We start from the raw sequence: 27,964 nt of genomic DNA, 5'->3' as shown, positions 1-27,964 counted from the left end.
TGGTAAATCTTCCTCTGTCCCTTTGTTTTGAGTCTTTGTGTATCATACTGTTGTTTAAGTGACATAAATTCAACTGTCTTATCTGCCTGCATTAGGGAACAAAATTGAGCATTCGTTTCTTCATTATTTTCACAAGTATGTATTGACCTGCTATGAGCCAGGCACTGTGCTAGATGCTGGAGACAGAGCCAAAAAATAAGTGTGCCTGTATAGCTGGTGGGGAGATAGAACGTGAGCACCAACCACGTCTTCATGTTAGAAAGAAGTTTCTGTGGGAGGTGACAGCTAAGCTGAAGTAAAAAAGAAATAGCCAGATGAAGAAGGAATCTGTGTGTGTGTGTACATGTGTATGTGGAGGCCGTAAGGGCTGGGAGGTAATAGCAGCCATGCAGAGAGAAGGAAACGTGTGTGCAAAGATCCAGAAACAGAGCAGGCGCCTATGGTTTGCCAGTCTGTCAGGATGACTGAAGACTCAGAAGGAGCAAGGGAGAGGGGTATGGTGTGTGGGTTCTGATCAGTAGGTGACCCTCTTATTGTTTGATTCTATCTTGGAACCATCATTTGATATTTTAGCATATTTTACTGAATTGACTTCTTTATACAATTGGGAACTACCTATGGATCAACATACTTAAATGTGCAAAATTGAAGTACTTTGTTTAGAGGATTGAGGGAATTTCCAGAGACAAGCAGATGTTTTTACTACTTAGAGCATCAGGGTGTCAAAGTGCTCAGTTACCAGTTTTGAGAGGCCTGGACCACTGCATTACAAGAGGTAGCCTATCACATCTGGTATTGAAGTTACTCAGAGTAAGACAGGAATATCAGAAGGACCTGGCTGCTTGTGTGGCAGGTGGGAGTGTCACCTTCACGGCTTCCCCCGCAGTTCAGGGTGTATGATCTGTGCCATGTAGGCCAGGCCAGGTCCAGACCAGTGCTTCAGGAAGGAGAAGTCTCTTAAGACCATTCATGCTGACCAAACCATAAAAGACAATGAATTCTCTAGGATGCCCATTGATCTATTTAAAAATGAGAAATAGATGTGACAACAGACCAATCAATTATTATGGCATTGGCTGGCTCATGCATTCTTTCCTCATGAGAAAACTTGCAGGGAGCTATCATCAAAAGTTTCTTTTACAAACTTGAAATCAAAAAGAGGAAGTTGGGTGATCTCCACAGCCACTATCATCCAGCCATGGTGGCTTATTGTAACCATCTCCAATCTAGGGATCTATTGATTGCACAAGGAAGCTCCAGTGTACTGGTCAGAAGCTTTCCACTAACCAGTAACATAAGTTGGCTGACTAATTTCTGTGATATCATCCTCATTATGTTGGTACTTTCCTTTAGATGTGTAAATACCTTGATTATGCTGCAGTTTCCTTTTTACATTCGGACAAATATATATTTTTGTTCATCTAGTGGGCACTGGGTACCTCTCTGTGCCAGGTACCAAGCTAAACACTGGGGATAGAAACTCAAGGAGCAACTGAGATGTCACCGTAAACAAAATCTCTGTACAAAACAGTGAAGGCTATAATAAAGGAATATATAAGAATGTGTAAGTTCAGAGGAAGAAGCACTTTATTTTTAATTTTTTTCGCTTTTTTGTTAATTTATTTGTATGCTTTGTTTTGGGAATATTTTGCTGCCGTGGAATGTCTGAGAGTGGCGAATTGCCTTTACTGCCTGGCTGTCTTGAGTGGTTTGTCCTTGGGGAGGTAGTGTTCTCCTTTCTCCGGAGGGATCTTGGTGCGGCTTGCTGTGTACTTACTATGACGGATGTGCTGCAGACGCTGGCTCAAAGCCAGAGTGATGACTGGTATTGAGCTGTCCTCATAATTACTTTTTTGGGTAATAGTTTAATTAAAGCTACTGAGAGGGTAGCATAGTCATTCAGAATGTAGGGGCTGGCGTCAGACAGATCTGTGCTGAAATAATTACTCTGCCACATATTAATAAATGTTATGAAATCTAAAGGAAGTCTTTTAACTGCTCTAACGGCTTGTTTCCTCAACAATATTCTGAAGCTAAAATATCTTTCATCAGGTTCTTATGAAAGTTAAATGAGATAAAGCATGTAAAATACTTATCACATTATAAGCACTTACAAACGGTTAGCTTTTAGTTAGAGAAATCTGAGTTGGAGTCTAGAGGAGTATTTCTAAAAATTTTATGTTCTGATGTTATTTAACACATCAACTCATACTTATTTATTTTCTGTCTTTCTGTCCTGTGGTCCAAGAAGTCTCCTCTTTGTTTGCCTGTGGAAAGGTTGACGGTGAAAAAGCTTAATTCCCAGACAAGTGCTGTTTGTTAGTACTTGTTGAGGTTTTACGTAATTCATTAATGAGGGAGTTGGCTTAAAAAGAGAGAGCTTGTTTCTAGAGTATCTGAAAAAGAGAAATTTATATATTTATTTGGGAACAGATTTCTAAATTACATACAAAATTGGTCAATGCCCTGGAGGGTAGTAAAATATAACTTCAGAGATATTTTTCCTACTGGGCCAAGAAAAAAAATTACTTCATAATACTGTTTTACAATTTAATCTTAAACTTTATAGAACTGTAAATTGTCTGGGTTATCAAACAAAACTATGTCTCCTAAAAGAACTGTCATATTAGAAAATACTCTACCACAACATTTTAAAGGAAAATAATCATCAATTTGCTTTAGTATCAAGTTTTTCATAATTTTCCTACCACAATAAACAACTCTGTTTCACTACATAATTCATCTAACAACAATATGAAGTGATGTGAGAGGATTGTGCATTGTGAGGAGAAATCAGAAAGACTTTTTTAAAAATTGAGGGCAGAAATGCTAATAGTTTAGAAGGAAGGAGGCCGACAGTGAAGGGAGAGGACTTGGCTTTGAAAGAGGAAGGGAGAAGTGAGAATATAGGGGAGGAAGGTGCTCCGATCATTCTGCAGGGTTGCCTCTGGGGCCTCCTCAGGATTCCTCTCTCTATTCTCAGAGCTATGACCCCTCATTCTCTGGGAAGGAGGAAAGAATGGCAAAACGTTGTCCAGGGTTTTCAGAGAGAAGTGATGGAATCCATGATCTTTGAGACTCCCCCTCTAGGTCCAATGTTTGTCCTTCACGGGTTCCTCTCTTTGTGCTCCCTTAGCTGAACCTGATCTGTTCTTTATTTCCATCCATAGTGGCGTAGATGTTTACTATGCCGTTACCTTCAATGGCGAGGCCATCAGCAATACCACCTGGGACCTCATCAGCCTTCACTCCAACAAGGTGGAAAACCACGGCCTTGTGGAACTGGACGATAAGCCCACTGTGGTTTACACAATCAGTAACTTCAGAGATTATATTGCCGAGACACTGCAGCAGAACTTTTTGCTGGGGAACTCTTCCTTGAATCCAGATCCTGACTCCCTGCAGCTTATCAACGGTGAGTTTGATATCCATCATGAAGTCTTCGTATAGTTTCTTTTCCAGCATGCTGTGGTAAAAACTAATTTCCCTAAATACATAAGGTTCTGACCATTCTCTGGACTTTTTGAGACATGAGCCAACCTGATGTGGAGCTTCAGCCATGCAGCTATGTTGGATAGATTAATCAGGGACTTTCTGGAATATTTGTCGACAAAAGGCTACAGAGTATGGAAAGTGGCAGGTAGAAGTAGTTTAGAGAAATAGGAGCAAAGTGTAAGAAAAAGGAAAACAGTGCCTGAAAGTAGCATTGAAACAGGCAACAATGCTGTCCTGACAACCGAGACATGAACTCTCTAAGGTAAGTCAGCTGGTAAAGGCTTAAAAATCAGAGCGTATTAAAAAGAAAGAGCTCAAGAAAGGTAACGGAAATTCTAGGTCAAGGAAGAAGTGACAGCGGGTGCTCTGCAGAATCCCAGGTAATCCAATTACACTGACTTTAAATTCAGATGGCTGTGGAGAGCCTGTTATGATACGTACTGAATAGGTGGGTATGAGGGATCATCAAGAAGCGGGTGTCTACATTGGATTTGGAGGCTACAGGGTGCCCAGTCAACCCGGGACTTAAAACTTGCTAAGAGTCTGGCTACTAGTATGCAGCATCTTAACTTATCAGGGCCACGGCATCCTGCTAACTCACTTGCTATTCTGCATTTGCTTCTCTTCTCCATGATTTCTTTCCTCATTGGTAACTTAGCTTTTAAAATGTTCAGTGGAATATACATTACTGAAGTGACAGCATGGGAGAAGTCCCAGCAGCCAAGGAGGAAAATCTACATGTGAGGCAATACGAATGATACATTTCTACAGCCTCTCCAGCTCCCACACATTTTAAAGAGAAAAGAGCCTCTGCCCTGTCCTTTCGGGCAGCTACAATGTAGAGCTGTGTGTGTGTGTGTGTGTGTGTGTGTGTGTGTGTGTGTGTGTGTGTGTGTATGTATGTATGTGTGAAATATAAATAAACAAAAATAGACACTAGAGAAGCCAGAGAGGCTTGTGGGTTTACATAGGAAGATCAGAAAATTAATAATGGAAGAGAATAGTAGATTTGAAAGGTAAGGTAGGGAAGAACATAGGAATCAAGATTTTTTGAGTTGGGGCTTGGGAGAACTTTTAGATAGAGACAAAGAAAAGTCTTGTCTTTCCAGGCAGTTATGTGTGTATGTGAGTGTGTGCACATGTGTGTGTGTGTGTGTGAAACAGAGAAAGGGAGAGAAAAATTTTAATAAAATTTTGCTGTGTGATTTAATCTCTTATTTCCAAAATAAGTTTTTTGTGTGTGTGTGTGTGTGTGTGTGTGTGGTTTTTGTTTGTTTGTTTGTTTGTTTTGAGAGGCCAGACTAAAATTTTTACATTGCTTTCAACTATTTTGGCTGCTGGACTTTTTTTTTTTATAATGTGACACTCTGCTGAGACAGAGCCACAAAGTGACCTGGGTTTTATATGAATTACATAGGACTTTAAGATGGAGAAACTCTCTCTTCAGTGAATGAGAGTGATATAGAACCATTTGTTCTTAAACATTAGGGAGCCTTTATATTTCGGAGCAGGTGCCCTGGGCTCACTTCCTCATATGCTCCTTTATCATTGTTGAATCTCTGTTGGAATACTAGGGCTAAATAAAATAGTGAACAGATAAGAAGCTTGTCATATTCTGAAACTGCTGAAGTCCCTCTGTCAGTGCTAATAGAGATTAGCTGGGCTAACCATGGGGACAGGATATGGGCAGAAGATTCTAGGAATCAGGATATTGGGATCAGACAGAGAAAAGATACAGTTAGGAGATCATGACCTAAGGGAGTTAAGAACCTCCATTGAGCAGAAGGTGCAAACACGAAGGTCAGTAACCGGAGTGGTAGGAGAATGGCATGAAGATTAAGGTCAACAATAAATAAAGAGGTTGCTTAGGAATCTACATCCACAAAGAGTATTGCAAGATCTTCGTTTTATGTGGAGTCTGTGGGTAGAGCTACTTTCACAAAGGTGTCCTAAAAAGAGGTAAAGAACTTCCGTAGACTTTGTAAGCAAGTTCACTAAAAGCTTTACAATATCTAGCACCAACTAATTCAGGTGCCTTGGACTCTCATTAGACGTATGTTTCAATTACTCAGAATTTTGTCCCTAAAATCTATTTCTATTGTCGGGCCAACTTCAGAGTTCTGAGTGGTGGCAGCTTTCTATGTAACTTGATCATTATCTCAAAAGATGCGATCTTCCTTGTATCAGTCCATTCTCACACTGCTATAAAGAACTACCTGCGGCTGGGTAATTTACGAAAAAAGGAGGTTTAATTGACTTACAGTTCCACAGGCTGTACAGGAAGCATGGTTGGAAGGCCTCAGGAATCATGGCAGAAGATGAAGAGGTGAAGGGGAAGCAGGCATGTCTTACCATGGCAGAGCAGGAGGGAGGCAGGGGGAGGGAGGGAGGGAGGGAGGGAGGGAGAGAAAGAGGGTAGAGGGAGAGAGGGAGGCAGGGAGAGAGAGAAAGATAAGGGGGAGGTGCTACATACTTTTGAACAACCAGATCTCATGAGGACTCACTGACCATCCATGAGAACAGCAAGGAGGAAATCTGCCCCTATGATCGAATCACCGTCCACCAGGCCCCACCTCCAACACTTGGGATCACAATTCAACATGAGATTTGGCTGGGGACACACAGGCAAAGCATGTCACTCCTTGATCTTGTGGAGCTTACTTTTCATAGAAGACAAGATAACTGTGTACACAGTGCTTAAAAGTTTTAGAAAATACTTAAGCCAAATAGGGTTTTTGACTTGCTTGATTTCTCTATGTCAGGCCAGTGGGAACAGGTGAATTAAGAGACTCTGCTTCTATGTGTGGTTGCATACACCAGATCGCTCTCCTGGCAATCCCGTCTTTTTAGCTTTTCTTGATTCCCTCTCCCCTCTGGGGAAAATCAGCAACTTTTTTGTCTGTGTTATTTGTACATTGTATATATGCCCCTCACATTGTTTTATAATTTGTGTTTCTTTCTCTGATACATGTAATGCTTCCAGAAGAGAAACTTGGCTTTATGAATGCTTTTAGCCTCAACTTTGGCAAAGTCTGTAGTAACTAGCAAGGATTCATTAAATTTTTGTTGAATTAAATTAAATAACCTACTCTCTATGTTCCTCTTTAATATCATTACAGCCATAAAGATTTTTGGTGTCTTAGCTCAGTTTTCAAAGATACTTTCTTCCCAAAAGGCAATTATTTGTCATGTTTTTCTATCATTCTTAGCATAAACCAAAGGAATTGAAATTTCAGTACAACTTTTTTACTTAAAAATTAATTAAAAAATAAGCACTTCATAGGAATCTTGGACAGAATAAAAACTGACTTGAAAAAGGAAAAAAGTAATATAGGAATGTCCTAAATGTAATAATGGGAAGAATCTTTATTTTATGTTGGATTCTTATAATTCAGACAGATTGTGCTAATATAAATAAAATAGCTGAATAAAGTAGCAAACAGTTTCTAAGTAAGTGTGTCGCATATGTTCTGCCAAAATCTAAACTATGAAGAAAAAGAACTTGGCTTTCAGTTGTCCCTGTACCTTAAATACAATAGCGCCTCAGCTAAACATGTTCTTTAATATCGTTCTTTCCTCAGTGAGAGGAGTTTTGCGTCACCAAACTGAAGATCTAGTTTGGAACACCCAAAGTTCAAGTCTTCAGGCAACGCCATCATCTATGCTGGTATGTTTTATGTTTTATGCTAGAACCAGGCCCTCGAGTGCCTCTTCTTTCTTCCCTCACCTGCTTACTTTGGCACTGTGAATTTCCCAAGCTGTTCTCATTTCAATTAATTTCTTGCATCATCCCTAGACTATTACTCATAGCTGTCAGCTCATAGGTACCAAGTGTTGCTTCAGAAAAGCCTTCTGCAGTGGTTCAATAAAGTCTGCATTGCCAAACTGCACACAGGGCAGAAAACTTATTTATGTTTCCTACTTCTCTGGTGATAATGAAGCTACTAAGTGCTCCCTGAGTTGTTCTCTGAGAGTCACCCAAAAATGGATTTTATAGCCACGATGGTAAATTGACTTACAGTGTAGATTTTTTGTTCCAAGGATTATAGTGAAAAAGAAGTTAAACTCCAAGGCACATAGAACGATGCGTGTATGGAAGGGAAAGAGAGAAGAATGTCCACTAGGTGACAGATGACAGGCACTCTGAATCAGGCCTCCTTGTAATCTGGACTGAAAACATTCCCATTTGCACAGAAACAGCATGGGATGAGCTTTCCTGTTCTTACCACCCAGCTGCATCAGGAATTCCTCTTCCCCCTCTAAACCTCCACTTCCCTCTTCACTTGTAGGGAGTTATACAGTAGGAAAAGAAACAGCATAGTTAAAACTACAATGATAACATCTGCAAGCACAAACCACTCCAGAATTACCCGTCTACAATGAATACAGGAATCTTTTGTGATCACATAGAAACAGCAGGGAGACTCCCTTCTCATCTACATTCCTTGCTCTTCTTCCCGCTTAAAATTTATTTTCTGTCTCATATCAGCTATTTGAATTACTTATTTCTCGACTTTAATCGAGCAGTGGAAATTCAGAAAGCCTGCTCTTAATTCATCTACTTATTAATCTTTGCAGCCATTTATTCTACGAGGTTGTAGAGCAACTCAAGATTACAACGTAGAATGACTAAAAACAATCTTTTCACCGAGTTACATGTTAGACAAAATAGGTTAGAGGAGATTTACAGAGAGTACATTCATTTGGTGTGTATTTATTCATCTACTTACTCATTCATTCAAATGTTTGTTTTGTGCTTTCCATGTGCCAAGTGCTTGTGAAGCTAAGAAAAATAAGGTGTGGCTCTGCCTACAAAAAACCTCTAGTCTGGCGGTGGTAGATTTCTAAACAAATAAGGTGATGCAGATACGGCCCTAGAGGTCCATCCAGGATACAGTGGCCGGGAGCGATGACGGCACCACTGCTCTCTGCTCCTAATCGCATTCTCTCGCTGCAGGAGGAGTTTTGTGATGATGTTTTAGAATCAATATTGTAAAGACGAGAGTTCCTATGGAAGCCAGAGGCTGCAAACGGGAGACGAGCTGGATCCAACTATAGACACGCAGCTTGAGACCAAATTTTTAAAAATAAGTCAGTGTTTTACAAGTAGGAGAGTTTTACATAAAAATGCAGATTTCTGGCTTCTTTTGAACATCAGGAAGATCTGCTACTGTTGAGTTCATATTCCCTTGTGGTAGAAAGTGGCTGGAGCTTGGCTCTGGCTGCTCCTTAATGATGGCCAGCACCAGCAGGGCTCACTTGTTCATTTCTGTTGCAGTGTTTTTTGCAATGAAGCCAACTCCTTACTTTATCGAATAGTGATAACTGTAGGGCATTCATTAACAATTTAAGGAGACATTAGAATGTTAATGGGCGGTAATAAGACATGAAAACAAGGAATGATTAATTCAAAATGTCTAGTTATTACTTTCTTTTTAATTTATTCCTTTCCTCTATGCCCTTTCCAACTGTTGGCAAGATTTTACTGTACCGTAGAAGTGAGGTGGGATTTTTCTCCCAGATTAGATTTTTTTTTTTTTTAATTAATTTTTTTTTTTATTGCATTTTAGGTTTTGGGGTACATGTGAAAAACATGCAAGGTTGTTGCATTGGTGCATACGTGGCAGTGTGATTTGCTGCCTTCCTCCCCTTCACCTATATCTGGCATTTCTCCCCATGCTATCCCTCCCCAACACCCCACCCCCCCCGCTGTCCCCCCAACAGACCCCCATGTATAGTGCTCCCCTTCCTGTGTCCATGTGTTCTCCTTGTTCAACACCCGCCTATGAGTGAGAACATGTGGTGTTTGATTTTGTGTTCTTGTGTCAGTTTGCTGAGAATGATGGTTTCCAGATTCCCATGTCCCTACAAAGGACGTGAACTCCTCGTTTTTAATGGCTGCATAATATTCCATGGTGTATATGTGCCACATTTTTCCTGTCCAGTCTATCATCGATGGGCATTTGGGTTGGTTCCAGGTCTTTGCTATTGTAAACTGTGCTGCTATGAACATTCGTGTGCATGTGTCCTTATAGTAGAACGATTTATAATCCTTTGGATATATACCCAGTAATGGGATTGCTGGGTCAAATGGAATTTCTATTTCTAGGTCCTTGAGGAATCGCCACACTGTTTTCCACAGTGGTTGAACTAATTTACACTCCCACCAACAGTGTAAAAGTGTTCCTATTTCTCCACATCCTCTCCAGCATCTATTTTCTCCAGATTTTTTAATGATCGCCATTCTAACTGGCGTGAGATGGTGTCTCAATGTAGTTTTGATTTGCATTTCTCTAATGACCAGTGATGATGAGCATTTTTTCATATGTTTGTTGGCCTCATGTATGTCTTCTTTTGTGAAGTATCTGTTCGTATTCTTCACCCATTTTTGAATGGGCTTGTTTGTTTTTTTCTTGTAAATCTTTTTTAGCTCATTGTAAATTCTGGATATCAGCCCTTTGTCAGACGGGTAGGCTGCAAAAATTTTTTCCCATTCTATTGGTTGCCGATTCACTCTATTGACTGTTTCTTTTGCCGTGCAGAAGCTGTGGAGTTTGATTAGGTCCCATTTGTCTATTTTGGCTTTTGTTGCCAATGCTTTTGGTGTTTTGGTCATAAAGTCCTTGCCTACGCCTATGTCCTGAATGGTTTTGCCTAGGTTTCCTTCTAGTGTTTTTATGGTGTTAGGTCTTATGTTTAAGTCTTTAATCCATCTGGAGTCAATTTTAGTGTAAGGTGTCAGGAAGGGGTCGAGTTTCTGCTTTCTGCATATGGCTAGCCAGTTTTCCCAACACCACTTATTGAACAGGGAATCCTTTCCCCATTGCTTGTTTTTTTCAGGTTTGTCGAAGATCGGGTGGTTGTAGATATGTTGTGTTGCCTCCGACGCCTCTGTTCTGTTCCATTGGTCTATATCTCTGTTTTGGTACCAGTACCATGCTGTTTTGATTGCTGTAGCCTTGTAGTAGAGTTTGATGTCCGGTAGTGTGATGCCTCCCGCTTTGTTCTTTTTGCTTAGAATTGACTTGGCTATGTGGGCTCTCTTTTGGTTCCATATGAAGTTTAAGGTGGTTTTTTCCAGTTCTGTGAGGAAGGTCATTGATAGCTTATTGGGGATAGCATTGAATCTGTAAATTACTTTGGGCAGTATGGCCATTTTCACGATATTAATTCTTCCTAACCATGAACATGGAATGTTTCTCCATCTGTTTGTGTCCTCTCTTATGTCGTTGAGCAGTGATTTGTAGTTCTCCTTGAAGAGGTCCTTTACGTTCCTTGTTAATTGTATTCCTAGGTATTTTATTCTCTTTGTAGCGATTGTGAATGGCAGTTCGTTCTTGATTTGGCTCTCTTTAAGTCTGTTATTGGTGTATAGGAATGCTTGTGATTTTTGCACATTGATTTTGTATCCTGAGACTTTGCTGAAGTTGCTTATCAGTTTCAGGAGATTCTGGGCTGAGGTGATGGGGTCTTCTAGATATACAATCATGTCGTCTGCAAATAGAGACAATTTGACTTCCTCCTTTCCTAATTGAATACCCTTTATTTCTTTTTCTTGCCTGATTGCTCTGGCTAGAACTTCCAGTACTATATTGAATAGGAGTGGTGAGAGAGGGCATCCTTGTCTAGTGCCAGATTTCAAAGGGAATGCTTCCAGTTTTTGCCCATTCAGTATGATATTGGCTGTCGGTTTGTCATAAACAGCTTTTATTATTTTGAGATACGTTACGTTGATACCTAGTTTATTGAGAGTTTTTAGCATAAAGGGCTGTTGAATTTTGTCGAAGGCCTTCTCTGCATCAATTGAGATAATCATGTGGTTTTTGTTTTTGGTTCTGTTTATGTGGTGAATTACATTTATAGACTTGCGTATATTGAACCAGCCTTGCATCCCCGGGATGAATCCTACTTGATCATGGTGGATAAGCTTTTTGATGTGCTGTTGTAGTCAGCTTGCCAGTATTTTATTGAAGATTTTTGCATCTATGTTCATCATGGATATTGGTCTGTAGTTTTCTTTTTTTGTTGAGTCCCTGCCAGGTTTTGGTATTAGGATGATGTTGGTCTCATAAAATGATTTGGGAAGGATTCCCTCTTTTTGGATTGTTTGGAATAGTTTCAGTAGGAATGGTACCAGTTCCTCTTTGTATGTCTGGTAGAATTCGGCTGTGAACCCATCTGGGCCTGGGCTTTTTTTGGGTGGTAGGCTATTAATTGCTGCCTCGACTTCAGACCTTGTTATTGGTCTATTCAGGGTTTTGACTTCTTCCTGGTTTAGGCTTGGGAGAAGGCTACTGTCCAGGAATTTATCCATTTCTTCCAGGTTTTCTAATTTATGTGCATAGAGTTGTTTGTAATAATCTCTGATGATGGTTTGAATTTCTGTGGCACCAGATTAGATTTTTAAAAATTATTTTATATACAGAGCTGCCATGATTATATTACTAATCATTTTACTGTTATTAGTAATAAAGGCTTTATTCAAAGAGTCAAAAAAAAGTTATTTTAGAGCTAGGAATATTGGGAAATTGAATTTGACACCTTTCTGGCACCCTGATTTGGAAAATCATTTGTACCATGTGCTTTCTTTAGGACAAACAAGCTTTTCAATTGGCAGTAGCAGAAATGAAACTGACCAATATAATTTGTCAGTATACTACGTTGAACTAAAAGAATGCACAAATTAAATTTGTTACTGTGGGAACATCTATGAATAAAAAATTAATGAAGGGCTATTCCTGGCATGTATGTGTTAACCTTTCAAAATGTATAGGAAAGCTTCATTGTCATGCCATGTTTTAGGGAATATTTGTTTGGAAGGGATGGTCTTTCTTCTTTATTTGAAAAGTCAAGTTGTTTACTTTCACATTTTATATTGCCTATTGGTGACTTGACTTCTTAAAAGATTTTACGGGCCAGGCACAGTGGCTCACGCCTGTAATCCCAGCACTTTGAGAGGCCGAGGTGAGCAGATCACGAGGTCAGGAGTTCAAGATGAGCCAGATCAACATGGTGAAACCCCGTCTCTACTAAAAATACAAAATTAGCTGGGCATGGTGGAGCATGCCTGTAATCCCAGATGCTCAGGAGGCTGAGGCAGGAGAATCGCTTGAACCTGGGAGGTGGAGGTTGCGGTGAGCCGAGATCGCACCATTGCACTCCAGCCTGGGTAACAAGAACAAAACTCTGTCTGAAAAAAAAAAAAGTTATGTATAGCTTTACTTTTAATGTTTATGAAGTGAAAAGGCATTTCGTTTATATATACACTGAAACAATATATTACAGCTTGAGGACTTCTTTTTCATTGAGGATTCAGCTGCTTTTCTAATGTGTGTCAGGTTATGTGCTCTGTCTGATAAAACTCAACTTCTTAAGCATGGCTTAAAGGGCTTAAGCTATCTCATTTGAATTTTTCTTTAAAGTACATTTGGAATTTTCAAGAGTGTATGAGTAGCTTCAACACATCTCTGGAAGTAGTTTTAGATAATTAAAAGGGAAAAAGTTAGTTTCCTGATATGGTTTGATCATCATCATTGTAACTACTTTATTGAAGAACAGAACTTGGTATTGAGAAAATGACCTTCTTTCCCCTGACTACATATGCAGTTTTCAATCCTAGAAAAATAAAGGGGAAGGATAGAAACTTTTTTCCATGCAGACAACCTCCATATTCCATAGGGCAGATTTTTAAATATTAGGAGATGGCTTCCCATACTCTCTCCATCCGTGTTGACCTGGGCCTTATACACCTGTGAAATATGCTAACCCAAATGAGCGCATGGATGGCCAAGGCTCTCTGCTCTAGTTTCTCCTCTGAGAATCCTTTCACCACTTGGAAATACACAGCTGTAGAGACCTCTGGATGAGTAGCTGTTCGTGGGGAAAGCACTGGCAGTGAGAAGTCTGGACTCGGCTGCTTCCAGTCTCTCTCTTTTCTTTCTTTTTTTTGTGTATCCTTGAACATTTCACTTCTATGACCCTCAGTTCCTTGTCTTTAATAGGCATGCTTTGCTACATGTGTTCTTGAGTGCTTCCAAGTGTAAGATGTGACACTTTTATGTTCACATACATGTGCATGCTCAGCCCCTCTTTCAACGTAAGATTTTTACAAGTCAAAAGATGGCCTCGTAAAGCACATGACAAGAGCTGGTATTTTTACTTAATTTTTTTGCCTTTCACTTTCTTGACTTTAATTTGTTGTCTTCCATTTCTCTGGAAGTGAACTCTTGCTCTATCTCCTCCATTCTTGAGGACTCAGAATAACTTAGACCCTCTAGGCAGAAATATGAACCAGCTTTATGTCTATTTGGTGCTAAGTTATGTAGGGGCACTCTGCACACAGGTCAGCAATTGCAAGCCACCTCTACTGCATAGAGTTACGTAAGGTTAACTCCACTTCTGGTAATTGCATGGTGTTTTCTGAGACAGGGTCTTGCTCTGTCACCTGGGCTGGAATGCATGCTGTGATTATAGCTCACTGAAGCCTCTCACTCCTTGAGCTCAAGTGATCTTCCTGCCTCAGCCTCCAGAGTAGCTGGGACTGTAGGCATATAGTTTATGGCACACGGCTAATTTTTTTTTGTTTTATGTTCTCGGTAATGACAGAGTCTTACTCTGTTGCCCAGGCTTGCATGCTCTTGAAGTTTACTTGAAAAATGCCAGAGGTCATCTCCCAATTATATCTTTTATTTATTTTCGGCCTGAATCATGAACCATGTCTTATTAGCCTCAGGTTCACTTTTGTTAGGGATTTCCTAAAAGGGAATTTCATGTCCTGAGATATTTCTCTTTCTCTATACGGTGTTTTGCAATTGTATCTAGTCGTTTGATGATGGCCTCTGGCTTCCTCGTCTTGCTTTTTCTCTCATACGTCTCACTTCAGCAGATTCAGGAGATTTGGTTATTAGACTCCAGTCTAATTCCTAGATATATCTTGCTTCTATTTCTTTTTTTAGCCAAAGGTACATTGCCAAAAATGTTTGCTAACATTGCATCTTATACTTTTTATCATTCTCCTTTTTCCTTTCCAGATTTTTAATTTCTAATTACATTTAGCCAGAATGACACCATTTTTGGTTCATGTTGTTGTTTTAACTGATTCTCATTCCTTATTCGCTGGGCATCTATATTTCATTTTGGAGTGTCTAATCACTTTTTGACAGAAATAATTTAAACTTTAATGAACTTTTAAATGCACTGTACTGTAAAGTGATGGTGCATTTGCATAATATCGCTCATCCAGGGTTTCAATAGTAACAGAATCATCTAGCTGAATCTGTTAATGGAGGCGCGTATAGGGTTAAAGGAGCAAAAAAAGAATGTTGAGGTATGCAGAGACTAACACCAGTGGAAAGCAATTACCACTACCCTCCATTGGATTACAGAGAAAGGGAAGGAAATGCTGTTACCAGAGCCCGTGGAGAGCTGGAGCTGTAATTGTGGAGGGAGAAGCACAGCTATGCTAGACACATAGTTTTGAGGCTTGGAGGAAGCAGGAAGGAAATACCCTGACCTCGCCTTCCTCCTGTCCTTTGATGTGCTTATGCTTCTCATTGGCCAGACTCAAACAGAAAACAAATGCAAGGGGGCAGGCTTGGTGCAGCTCACAGGGGTCAGCCTTCTACGGCAGAGGGCAGGAAGAGAAGGATCTGAAATGGTAGTGACAATTACAGAATAATCAGCATGGTGACCCACTTAAAATAGGAGCTAGTTAAAACAACATGGACAAGGCAGGAAGTGATGTTGTAATGAATTCCACAAAAGAAAATAAGATTACTTGACAGATGGTAGATGAAACTGTGGGTAACCCTCTATGGAGCCTTCTGTTATTACTGTTTTTCCTGTGCATTTGTCACTAGGGAAGGGACAAAGTAGACATGCCTGGTGGTTTCCTGCCTCATGACTCCCCCTCTCTGACTGGGAGAGGGTGTAGTTCAAAGCCTCCTCACACAGATCTTTGACAGAGAGACAAGGGGCACTGTGAAGACAAAGCATAACAGACTTATTAGGCCTTGTGTATTAGTCCGTTTTCATGCTGCTGATAAACACATACCCGAGACTGGGCAATTTACAAAAGAAAGAGGTTTAATGGACTTACAGTTCCATGTGGCCGAGGAGGCCTCACGATCATGGCGGAAGGTAAAAGGCACATTGTCACATGGCGGTAGACAAGAGAAGAGAGCTTGTGCAGGGAAACTCCCCTTTCTAAAACCGTCCGATCTTATGAGACTTATTCAGTATCACGAGAACAGCATGGGAAAGACCTGCCCCCATGATTCAATCACCTCCCACTGAGTTGCTCCCATAGCACGTGGAAATTCAAAATGAGATTTGGGTGGAGACACAGCCAAACCATATCACCTTGTTTGGGATTAGCTGTCTCCATAGGCCAGTATGCTCTGCTTTATTTCATGACCATAGACTAAACTCCAGTTAGCCGCCCTAAAACTCTGTGCTTTTGTTCACAAAGCATATTAGGCTTGAGACTATCAGTGCAAATTTACTATTGCTGACAGGAGTCTCCTGGGGGTGGGGAGAGAAGGTTAGATCCAGCATTTCCCATTTGTTGTTTTCATTGTCTTTTGATAGGTTTATAAATATGGGAAATTTCTTAAATATCCCAGTTGATAAGACATAAAACCATTCAGAAATTGAAGAAGTGTATTAGAAACCCAGGCTGGAATATTATGCCCAGAACATGATTCGGGCATTTCCTCTACTAGGGGACTTTCACAGGTATCCAATTCTGTGTCTCCCAGACCGATTAAGTTAACATCTCTGAGTGTCAGGCCTGGGAACTAGTGTTTTTCTAAAGCTTCCATGTGATTCAAATGCCTTCTGAGGACTGAAAAGGATTATTCTATTCTCTTTTTCTTTTTCAATTTTCATACACCCAGGAAATATTTTCTGAGTTTTTTCTATGTGCATTGTACTTTTCTTTGCTATTCATAACCCAGAATAGATTGAAATATATAAACTCCCACCAAATACCATGGTCATTTTACCTCTTAGCCTTATTGTTAAACTTTCTTTTTTTAATGGACAGAGTCTTGTTCTATAGCCCAGGCTAGAGTGCAGTGGCTTGACCATAGCTCATGGTAGTCTTGAACTCCCAGGATCAAGTGATCCTCCTGCCTCAGCTTCCCGAGTAGCTAGAACTCCAGGTGTGTGCCACCATGCCTGGCTAATTTTTTGTTGTTGTTGTTGAGTTGGGGTCTTGCTATGTTGCCCAGGCTGGACTCCTGGACTCAAGCTATCCTCCTGGCTCAGCTTCCCAGAGTGCTGGGATTATAGACATGAGCCACTGTGCCTGGCTGATCATTGTATTTTTTTTACATAGATGGTTCTTCATAAGATTAAGTAATCAATATGTTCAAGGATTGTGTTTCTATATACTTCTCCATTTCTGAAGCTACGTCTTAAGGTTAGTAGTACATTAGTAAAACATCACTAGAAAGAGGAAATTGTTTATGTTTTGTAAGTGTGATACCATTTCACAGGAGTGGCTATTCATCTGAGGTAACCAGACTACATTTTGATGTGGTGACATTTCTGACCAAACTGGAGGACCTTCATTAACTAATTATATTTTCAGAATGGTGAATAAAATCGCCAGTTCTTCTTTCCTGCCGTGGGCAATGTACTTACATCTTTGCCAGCAAATGACGGATAACAGTAACTTCTATGTATTTAAAGTCATTTAAACTAAAAACACAGAGGAAAATGAACCATCTAAAGCAAGAAAACATTTTCTCTCATATATTCACTTTGTTTGAGGGCTTTTAAATATGTTACGTGATCGGTCCTTACTTTACAGGAGAGAGCTGACACAGTTTTTCTCTAGATTCTGGAGCCCATGTCTCCCCCTACCCCCAATATTATGCAGTCAAATGCTCTACCCCTGAGCTGTGCCCCCATCCCCAATATTATTAATACACCACCTTCTCGTCCCTAGAAAACCTGGGAATATAGAAAGATAGGTGGTATTTAAAATCACTTTTTGTATGTTTCTTTTATCTATGATATGATTTAGCCTTTTTTTCCCCCCAGGATAATACCTTTCAAGCTGCATGGCCCTCAGCAGATGACTCCATCACCAGCAGTATCCCACCACTTGGTTTCAGCTCTGGTCCTCCCTCAGCCACTGGCAGGGAACTCTGGTCAGAAAGTCCTTTGGGTGATTTAGTGTCTACACACAAATTAGCCTTTCCCTCGAAGATGGGCCTCAGCTCTTCCCCAGAGGTTTTAGAGGCTAGCAGCTTGACTCTTCATTCTGTCACCCCGGCAGTGCTTCAGACTGGCTTGCCTGTGGCTTCTGAGGAAAGGACTTCTGGATCTCACTTGGTAGAAGATGGTGAGAAACTTTAATCCCTTTTCATACTTTTTATTATATCCGATGACAAAGGTTTTAAAGAGAGGAAGAGACTATGGCTGTGAAAGAAAATGGTAGCATTCATCAGGGGGAAAATGTCTTGGTAAAACTGCGTGCAAGAGGAAACCGTCCAATTTAATTTGTTGGAATGGAGAGTCCAAATAGGTAAATAATAAGAAATAAACTTGGGAAGCTGGGGCGCGGATCAAGTAATAGATATTTTGAAGGTTATATTGAAAGGTATATAGTTAAATTACTACTGCTACTTTTAAAGAACCACTTTGCTTAAATATTGGAGTAATACATAGCATCGAATGAGATTATTCAGCTAGATTATAGTACTTGTGGGGCCAAGTCTCAAGATTTTTGCTTGTAGTAGTATTGAGAAGGGGAGAAGCTAACCCATGGCAGCTGCAGCTGAGAGAAAGAAGTGAAAACGAAATCGATGATCTGGATGCCGTGGAGGAAAGGAAAAATAAATGTGACTTAGGGATGGAGTACACATGTGAAATGAGGAAGATGAACAAATATATAAATAATGAGTTCAGGATTGTGAACACTGGGTGAATATGAAGGACGATGGACAAAAAACATAACAGGGAAAATGAGAATTCAAAAAGAAACACGGTGTTCAGGGAATTTTCCTCCTAAATTACTGCTGGATTTAGTATTTGTTGTCAAAATTGCTACCAGCAGTTCTTTATTTTCATGAAAATTAAAAAAAAAACACAAGCGTTTGAAGATTATTTTAATAGTCAAGGTCTTGTCATCCTCAAGAAAGAGATAATATTCATGAGTGATTATCCATATTAAAAACACATTATCAGATCTTCTTGTTGTTTGCTGGATATCGAAAAGCAAAAGCCAACAATTGTCCCTGTTAACTCCACTGGGAAAAAACAGGCAACTAGTTTTATTAGGAGAACTAGGAATACATTTTGGCAACTCTGTAGATTAATTAATGGAACACTTTATTTTCAGGATTAGCCACTGTCGAAGAGTCAGAAGATTTTCTTTCTATTGATTCACTGCCTTCAAGTTCATTCACTCAACCTGTGCCAAAAGAAACAATACCACCCATGGAAGACTCTGATGTGTCCTTAACACCGTCACCATATCTGACCTCTTCTATACCTTTTGGCTTGGACTCCTTGACCGCCAAAGTCAAAGACCAATTAGAAGCGAGCCCTTTCCTGCCAGCTGCATCCATGGAAAAAGAATCAATATTTGAGAGTGGTTTGGGTTCAGGGTCTGGGCAAAAGTGGGATCTGGTTACTTGGCCGTGGAGTGAGACTTTGTCAGAGAGCACTGAACCACTGTTCAAGCCATGGCTTGAAGATGACGATTCACTTTTACCAGCTGAGATTGAAGACGAGAAACTAGTTTTAGTTGACAAAATGGATTCCACAGACCAAATTAGTAAGCACTCAAAATACGAACATGATGACAGATCCGCACGCTTTCCAGAGGAAGAACCTCCCATCCTCACAGAGACTGCCACTGAATCCGCATCTCTAATTCTCCCCAAGCACATGTCAGAAGGACCTGGTGTTGATGATGACTCAGTTACCAAAGCACCTCTTCTATGGACACCTGTAGCAATCTCTACTGATGAATCAGACCAGGCAGATGCCATCCTAAGGGAGGATGTGGAAGAAACTGCTGAGTCATCCAACTATGAATGGTTTGACAGCGAGGTTTCAGTGGTAAAGCCAGATATGCAACCTTTGTGGACTGTATTGCCAGAATCAGATAGAGTCTGGACAAGAGCTTCTTCCCCGGAGAAATTGTCCAAAGACACATTGGCAAGTACACCACAGAGTACTGACAGACTCTGGTTGAAAGCTTCCATGACACAGTCTACCAAGTTGCCTCCAACCACACTCTCCACCCTGCTAGAGGATGAAGTAATTATGGGTGTACAGGATATTTCATTAGAACTGGACCGGGTAGGCACAGATTACTATCAGCCTGAGCTAGTCCCAGAGCAAAATGGCAAGGTTGGTAGTTATGTGGAAATGTCTCCAAGTGTTCACTCCACAGAGATGGTTAGTGTGGCGTGGCCCACAGGAGGAGATGACTTGCGTTATACCCAGACTTCAGGTGCTTTGGTGGTTTTCTTCAGCCTCCGAGTGACTAACATGATGTTTTCAGAAGACCTGTTTAATAAAAACTCTTTGGAGTATAAAGCTCTGGAGCAAAGATTCTTAGAGTTGGTAAGCAGAAAAAGTGAAGCATGGGCACTACTGGATGATCATGTATGACCCACGCCTCCTCCCCTCTAGCACAAAAGGTCTGAGCAGGGAAAGTGGGATCTGCTGTGGGCATTCATTTCCTATCGTTTACAAATAGTATCATGGCCTAGGGTTGGTAAGAAAACAGTAAGACAGGTACACACAAGAAATGGAAAACACCAAAGTGGCATGAGAGTGATGTAATAATTTACAAGGAACATTGTATTCCAATGAGTTTGACGTTTCTTTCACATCTTATTGTGAAGCTGATGTTTTGTGGGTACCTACGATCCCTTCACTGTTGTGATCCTTTAGTGAAACAGAAAATAAACTTTCTGGGTGTCTAAAACTATGTATGAATTCCATGGGGTCCCTAAATACCACTATGAAAATCTCATAGCATTTCTAGTTTATACTGTCAAAGCATTCCTAATTTGCACGTTTGTTAATTAACAGTTTAAATGTAGATAAAATACAATTAGGAAAAGCGAGGCAGGGGCTTATCTTGTTTTTTTGTTTTGCTTTATTTGGGTATGTATTGAACAAAATGTGAAACCCTGTAATAAACTCACCACTTTTCATGTATTCTAGCTGGTTCCCTATCTGCAGTCAAATCTCACGGGGTTCCAGAACTTGGAAATCCTCAACTTCAGAAACGGCAGCATTGTGGTGAACAGCCGAATGAGGTTTGCCAGTTCTGTCCCTCCTGACATCAACAATGCGGTGTACATGATTCTGGAAGACTTCTGTACCACTGCCTACCACACCATGAACTTGGCTATTGATAAATACTCTCTTGATGTGGAATCAGGTATGATGTCGCCTAGCCTGGTGATTTCTTAGTAGCATCCAGTGATTATTCTTGTGTATTTTCTTCCTCATTGCATTAAGGTGACTCCAGTACTTGTAGGAAAAAAGAGTACTATGTCCGACAAATCTTCCACGTCTTCATAACTAGAAACATATTTCTCCCAGGAACATCAATATCATTCCCTTTTTGAAACATCGTCCAAACACGTTACTATTTCACCTCCATTCCCTTCTCTGCCCACTGCATCCGGCTTTTGTTTTTATTTACCCACTGGATCTATTTTTGCTGTGCCTTCATGTTATCACCTGCAAAAGGTTTGGGCCCTCTTCCCTTTAAGTTTTTGCATCCATTTTCATTGTCTTAAGCCTTGTGTAAATGTCAGCAACTCTCCACATTTTTTATATGCAGATCAAAATGTCTCATAACCTCCAGGATTAATATCTATCTACTTACTTGACAGTTTCCACTTGGATGTATTCTGTGTATATCAAATTTAAGATGAGCTCTTGTTTTCTTGTCTCACTACCCTCCAGCTAAATCTACTCTTTCAGTTTCTCTATCTCTTTCTATAAATGTAAGCTTTATCTACTCAGCCACTTAAGCCGGAAACATGAGAAGTCATTGTGTTTTTTTTGAGATGGAATTTCGCTCTTGCTGCCCAGGCTGGAGTGCAATGGTGTGACCTTGGCTCACTGCAACCTCCATCTCCCAGGTTCAACCTGCCTCAGCCTCCCGAGTAGCTAGGATTACAGGTGCCTACGACCATGTCTAGATGATTTTTTGTATTTTTAGCAGAGACAGGGTTTCTCCATGTTGACCAGGCTGGTCTTGAACTCCTGACCTCAGATAATGCACCCGCCTCGGCTTCCCAAAGTGCTGGGATTGCAGGTGTGAGCCACCACACCTAGCTAGAGAAGTCATTCTTCATATTTCAGTTCCTATCACCTTGAACTCTTAGTCACTCACCGAACTTATATTGATTATGAATTCTAAATATATCTCAGATCCATGCCCTTTTCCCTATCTACATGGCTATGACTCCCTCCAAATCACCACGATCTCTCCTTTGGACCAGTGGCCGCACATCCTCTCATGCTCCTCCTCCTAGCCATCCTCCAGACAGCAGCCGTGGTTGTCTTGAGTCGCTGTCTGGTTCAGTAGCCACGAGGCCTGGTCCCTGTCTTCTTCCCCGATATCCAATGCTACCAACCCCTGTTGAACGTGTTCTAGTCAAACCAGCTTGTTTTTGGTTACTCAGATGCAAAACCTTTTTCTTGCCTTGAAGCTTTCGTACACACCGTCCCCTTTTGCCTTCTTACTGACTTTTGTTCACCCATGTGCCTCAGTTCAAATGTCACTTCCTCAGGACTTTCATTGACTCACTTATAGTCTAGATTGAGGCTTTCCTGTCAGTTTTTATATTAATAGTACAATGTTCTTTTCCCCTAGAGAGTTATCATCGTTGTAATAATGTTAATTTATGTGCATAGTTGCTTAACGGCTATTTTTCCCGGATGAGCATTTCACAAGGACTGAGAATGTGTCTGTTTTATTAAGTACTTTCTAGCCAGAATTTAGCACAGTGTCTTGAACACAGAAGATACTAGAAAATACTGTGAGTGAATGAAATAAACCATTGCTTTTATTTGGAAGCCTTGGATGCAGACGATACTGTTGAAGCGTGAAATTTTGTTCTTCCTTCCCTTCTACGTACCAGAGGACAGTGGTTTTGAGGAGTAAGAAGCAATGTCTGGCTTCATATTTCTCCAGTGCCTTTTAATCTCAAACTGGTTTGAAAGCCCGCCCTATTCTTTCGGAAAGAAGCAAACTTTCTTTTGAAATCTTTGAGAACTGGTAGTCATTGAAAGTGAGGAAATGATTTCACTAATCCTTCATATCCAAATCTCTTGCCCCTTGAGTTCTCTGAGACTATTTGCACATTCTTTGTCATGTGGTATAATAGAAGAGGCAATTAATTATAATTTGTAAGGCGTGATTTCTTGCTTTTGCTTTACCGTTTATTATTTGTATGACCCTAGATGGGCTATTTTTATCCCTGACACTTTAATTTGCATATGTTAAATGGGGGTAATATTGCCTGGCTCTGTATTTTATGAGACTATTGTAAGCATTAAACAAGTAATATATATAAAACATTTGACTGGCTATACAACTGCGAACAGTTATGATTTATAAAACTTTTGTAAAAGTCAATCGAATTCTTTTTAAACAGAGTTACAGGCCAGATGCTGTGGCTCACACACTTGTAATTCCAACACTTTAGGAGACTGAGGCAGAAGGATTGCTTGAGGCCAGGAGTTTGAGACCAGCCTGAGCAACACAGTCTCCGTCTCTACAAAAAAAACCTTAAAAATAAACTGGGCACCGAGGCATGTGCCTGTAGTTCTAGCTACTTGGAAGGCTGAGATGGGAAGATTGCTGGAGCCTCGGTGGTTGAGGCTGCAATGAACTGTGATCACACAACTACACTCTAGCCCGGACAACATAGCGAGAACCTGTCTCTAAAAAAAATCAAAAATAAAAGTATAGAGAATTACAATAAATACACTTACTTTAGTTTTTTAAAATTATACCTTAAGTTCTGGGTTGCATGTGCTGAATGTGCAGGTTTGTTAACATAGGTACACACGTGCCATGGTGGTTTGCTGCACCCATCAACCCATCATCTACATTAGGTATTTCTCCTAATGCTGTCCCTCCGCAATCCCCCAACCCCTGACAGGCCCCAGTGTGTGATGTTCCCCTCCCTGTGTCCATGTGTTCTCAGTTTTCAACTCCCACTTACGAGTGAGAACATGAGGTGTTTGGTTTTCTGTTTGTAAGGTTTATTGCCGAGTGAAATGAGGAAACAGAGACCGGAATAAGGAAATTAAAAGCCAATTTATTCAGCTCCCGGGTGAGGTTCTATGGTCCGGGAAAGGGGCCAAAGAAGTAGCACTTCTCTTCTTGGGGCGTGGGGTGTTATAGGGAGTGGAGGTAGTTGATCGGCTGCAGGGGAAACAAAGCGGAGGTAGTCTCATTGGTTATGAAGGGACTGGGCACGGACGAGGCAAGCCGCCATTGGCAGCCAAGCTGGGCTACTGGCAAGTGGGCTGGTTGAGGACGTACGGGGCAAGCTGCCATAGGGCAGGTCTTTGGCGAGATTTTTTAAAATTTTGGCGGGGCCGAGTGCATCGTTTGCTGATGAGTGCAGGGCTGAGATTGGAATGCGGAAACACGTGTGGGGAGCCCGCGTGGAGAGGCCAGGTGCTGAGTAATAAGCTCAGAATGGTGACGTAGTTTTCAGGCGCAGAGAGAGAAGGATGTGTCCATTTGGCTCCCAGCGAGGCAACCGGCCTTACACCGTTCCTGTGTTAGTTTGTTGAGAATGATGGTTTCCAGTTTCATCCATGTTCCTGCAACGGACATGAACTCATCGTTTTTTATGGCTGCATAGTATTCCATGGTGTATATGTGCCACATTTTCCCTGTCCATTCTATCATTGATGGACGTTTGGGTTGCTTCCAAGTCTTTGCTATTGTGAACAGTGCTGCAATGAACATACATGTGCATGTGTCTTTATAGTAGAATAATTTATAATCCTTTGGATATATAACCAGTAATAGGATTGCTGGGTCAAATAGTATTTCTGGTTCTAGATCCTTGAGGAATCGCCACACTGTCTTCCACAATAGTTGAACTAATTTACACTCCCACCAACAGTATAAAAGCATTCCTATTTCTCCTCATCCTCTCCAGCATCTATTGTCTCCTGACTTTTTAATGATCACCATTCTAACTGGTGTGAGATAGTATCTCATTGTGGTTTTGATTTGCATTTCTCTAATGACCAGTGACGGTGAGCTATTTTTCATATATTTCTTGGCCACATAAATGTCTTCTTTTGAGAAGTGTCTGTTCATATTCTTTGCCCACTTTTTGATGGGGTTGTTTGTTTTCTGCTTGTAAATTTGTTTAAGTTCCTTGTAGATTGTTGATATTAGCTGTTTGTCAGACGGATAGATTGCAAAAGTTTTCTTTCATTCTATAGGTTGTCTGTTCACTCTGATGATAGTTTCTTTTGCTGTGCAGAAGCTCTTTAGTTTAATTAGATCCCATTTGTCAATTTTGGCTTTTGTTGCCATTGCTTTTGGTGTTTTAGTCATGAAGTCTTTGCCCATATCTATGTCCTGAATGGTGTTGCCTAGGTTTTCTTCTAGGGTTTTTATGGTTTTAGGTCTTAGTTTAAGTCTTTAATCCATCTTGAGTTAATTTTTGTATAAGGTGTAAGGAAGGGGTCCGGTTTCAGTTTCCTGCATATGTCCAGCCAGTTTTCCCAACACCATGTATTAAATAGGGAATCCTTTCCCTATTGCTTGTTTTTGTCAGGTTTGTCAAAGATCAGATGGTTGTAGATGTGTAGCATTATTTCTGAGGCCTCTGTTCTGTTCCATTGGTCTATATATCTGCTTTGAGACCAGTGCCATGCTGTTTTGGTTACATTAGCCTTATAGTATAGTGTGAAGTCAGGTAGCGTGATGCCTCCAGCTTTCTTCTTTCTGCTTAGAATTGACTTGGCTATGTGGGCTGTTTTTTGGTGCATATGAAATTTAAAGTAGTTTTTTTCTAATTCTGTGAGGAAAGTAGTCAGTGGTAGCTTGATGGGGATAGCACTGAATCTTTAAATTATTTTGGCCAGAATCGCCATTTTTACAATTGATTCTTCCTATTCATGAGCATGGAATGTTTTCCCATTTGTTTGTGTCTTTTCCTATTTCCTTGAGCAGTGGTTTGTAGTTCTCCTTGATGAGCTTCTTCGTATCCCTTGTAAGCTGTATTTCTAGGTATTTTATTCCCTTTGTAGAAATTGTGAATGGGAGTTTACTCATGATTTGGCTCTCTGTCTGTTATTGGTGTATAGGAATGCTTGTGAATTTTGCACATTGATTTTGTATCCCAAGACTTTGCTAAAGTTGCTTATCAGCTTAAGGAGATTTTGGGCTGAGAGAATGGGGTTTTCTAAATATACAATCATGTCATCTGCAAACAGAGACAATTTGACTTCCTCCTTTCCTATTTGAATACCTGTTATTTCTTTCTCTTGCCTGACTGCTCTGCCCAGAACTTCCAATACTATGTTGAATAGGAGTGGAGAGAGAGGGCATCCTTGTCTTGTGCCGGTTTTCAAAGGGAATGCTTCCAGCTTTTGCCCATTCAGTATGATATTGGTTGTGGGTTTGTCATAAATAGCTCTTATTATTTTGAGATACTTTTCATCAATACCTAGTTTATTGAGAGTTTTTAGCCTGAAGGAGTGTTGAATTTTATCGAAGGCCTTTTCTGCATCTATTGGGATAATCATGTGGTTTGTGTCTTTGGCTCTATTTACGTGATGGATTATGTTTATTGATTTGCGTATGTTGAACCTTAGCCTTACATCCCAGGGATGAAGCTGACTTGATCATGATGAATAAGCTTTTTGATGTGCTACTGGATTCTGTTTGCCAGTATTTTATTGAGGATTTTTGCACTGATGTTCATTAGGGATATTGGCCTGAAATGTTCTTTTTTTTTGTTGTGTCTCTGCCAGGTTTTGGTATCAGGATGATGCTGGCCTCATAAAATGAGTTAGGGTGGATTCCCTCTTTTTGTATTGTTTGGAATAGTTTCAGAAGGAATGGTACCAGCTCCTCTTTGTACCTCTGGTAGAATTTGGCTGTGAATCTGTCTGGTCCTAGGATTTTTTTGGTTGGTAGGCTATTAATTATTGTCTCAATTTCAGAACTTGTTATTGGCCTATTCAGGGATTCAACTTCTTCCTGGTTTAGTCTTGGGCGGGGTGTATGTGTCCAGAAATGTATCCATTTCTTCTAGATTTTCTAGTTTTTTGCATAGAGGTCTTTATAGTATTCTCTGATGGTAGTTTGTATTTCTGTGGGGTCAGTGGTGATGTCCCCTTTATCACTTTTTATTGTGTCTATTTGATTCTTCTCTCTGTTCTTCTTTATTCATCTGGCTATTGGTCTATCTATTTTGTTAATCTTTTCCAAAAACCAGCTCCTGGATTCATTGATTTTTTGAAGGGTTTTTCGTGTCTCTATCTCCTTCAGTTCTGCTCTGATCTTACTTATTTCTTATCTTCTGCTGGCTTTGAATTTGTTTGCTCTTGCTTCTCTAGTTTTTTCAATTGTGATGTTAGGGTGTCAATTTTAGATCTTTCCTGCTTTCTCCTGTGGGCATTTAGTGCTATTAATTTCCCTCTAAACACTGCTTTAGCTGTGTTCCAGACATTCCTGTATGTTGTGTCTTTGTTCTTATTGGTTTCAAAGAACTTCTTCATTTCTGCCTTAATTTCATTATTTACCGAGTAGCTATTCAGGAGCAGGTTGTTCAGTTTCTATGTAGTTCTGCGGTTTTGAGTGAGTTTCTTAATCCTGAGTTCTAATTGATTGCACTGTGGTCTGAGAGACTGTTTATTATGATTTCTGTTCTTTTGCATTTGCTGAGGAGCAATTTACTTCCAATTATGTGGTCAACTTTAGAATAAGTGCTATGTTGTGCTGAGAATAATGTATATTCTGTTGATTTGGGGTGGAGAGTTCTGTAGATATCTATTAGGTTGGCTTGGTTCAGATCTAATTCAAGTCCTGAATATCCTTGTTAATTTTCTGTCTCGTTGATCTAATATTGACAGTGGGGTGGTAAAGTCTTCCACTATTATTGTGTGGGAGTCTAAGTCTCTTTGTAGGACTCTAAGAACTTGCTTTTTGAATCAGGGTGCTCCTGTATTGAGTACTTATATATTTAGGATAGTTAGCTCCTCTTGTTGCATTGATCCCTTTACCACTATGTAATGTCCTTCTTTGTCTGTTTTGGTCATTGTTGGTTTAAAGTCTGTTTTATCAGAGACTAGGATTGCAACCCCTGCTCTTTTTTGCTTTCCATTTGCTTTGTCAATATTCCTCCCGGGGCTGCTTTTCTTTCAGAGATGCCGTGCCCAGAGAGGAGAAATCTAGAGAGCCAGTCTGGCTACAGTGGCTTTGCTGAGCTGT

At 40.4% G+C, this 27,964-nt stretch overlaps 1 protein-coding gene across 3 annotated transcripts in view; it reads left to right on the top strand.

The window, feature by feature from the left end:
- Positions 1-27,964, top strand: part of IMPG2 (interphotoreceptor matrix proteoglycan 2) — a 112,099-nt gene that overhangs the window by 63,447 nt on the left and 20,688 nt on the right. For all 3 annotated transcript variants that reach the window (XR_001111428.2, XR_001111429.2, XM_012476828.2), the window contains exons 10-14: positions 3,171-3,415; positions 7,077-7,162; positions 17,545-17,848; positions 18,848-20,082; positions 20,692-20,911. Coding sequence is in view for 1 of the 3 variants with exons in the window: in XM_012476828.2 (XP_012332251.2) it covers positions 3,171-3,415; positions 7,077-7,162; positions 17,545-17,848; positions 18,848-20,082; positions 20,692-20,911 (2,090 nt within the window). In the remaining 2 variants the exon portion in view is untranslated. The remainder of the gene's footprint in view (positions 1-3,170; positions 3,416-7,076; positions 7,163-17,544; positions 17,849-18,847; positions 20,083-20,691; positions 20,912-27,964) is intronic.

Source organism: Aotus nancymaae, unplaced genomic scaffold, assembly GCF_030222135.1.
Source record: "Aotus nancymaae isolate 86718 unplaced genomic scaffold, 86718_ANA_hifiasm-v0.15.2.pri h1tg000011l, whole genome shotgun sequence".
In the NCBI taxonomy this organism is placed as follows: Eukaryota; Metazoa; Chordata; class Mammalia; order Primates; family Aotidae; genus Aotus; species Aotus nancymaae.
The sequence above is the reverse complement of the archived record's forward strand: the minus strand, read 5'-3'. Positions and strand labels throughout refer to the sequence as shown.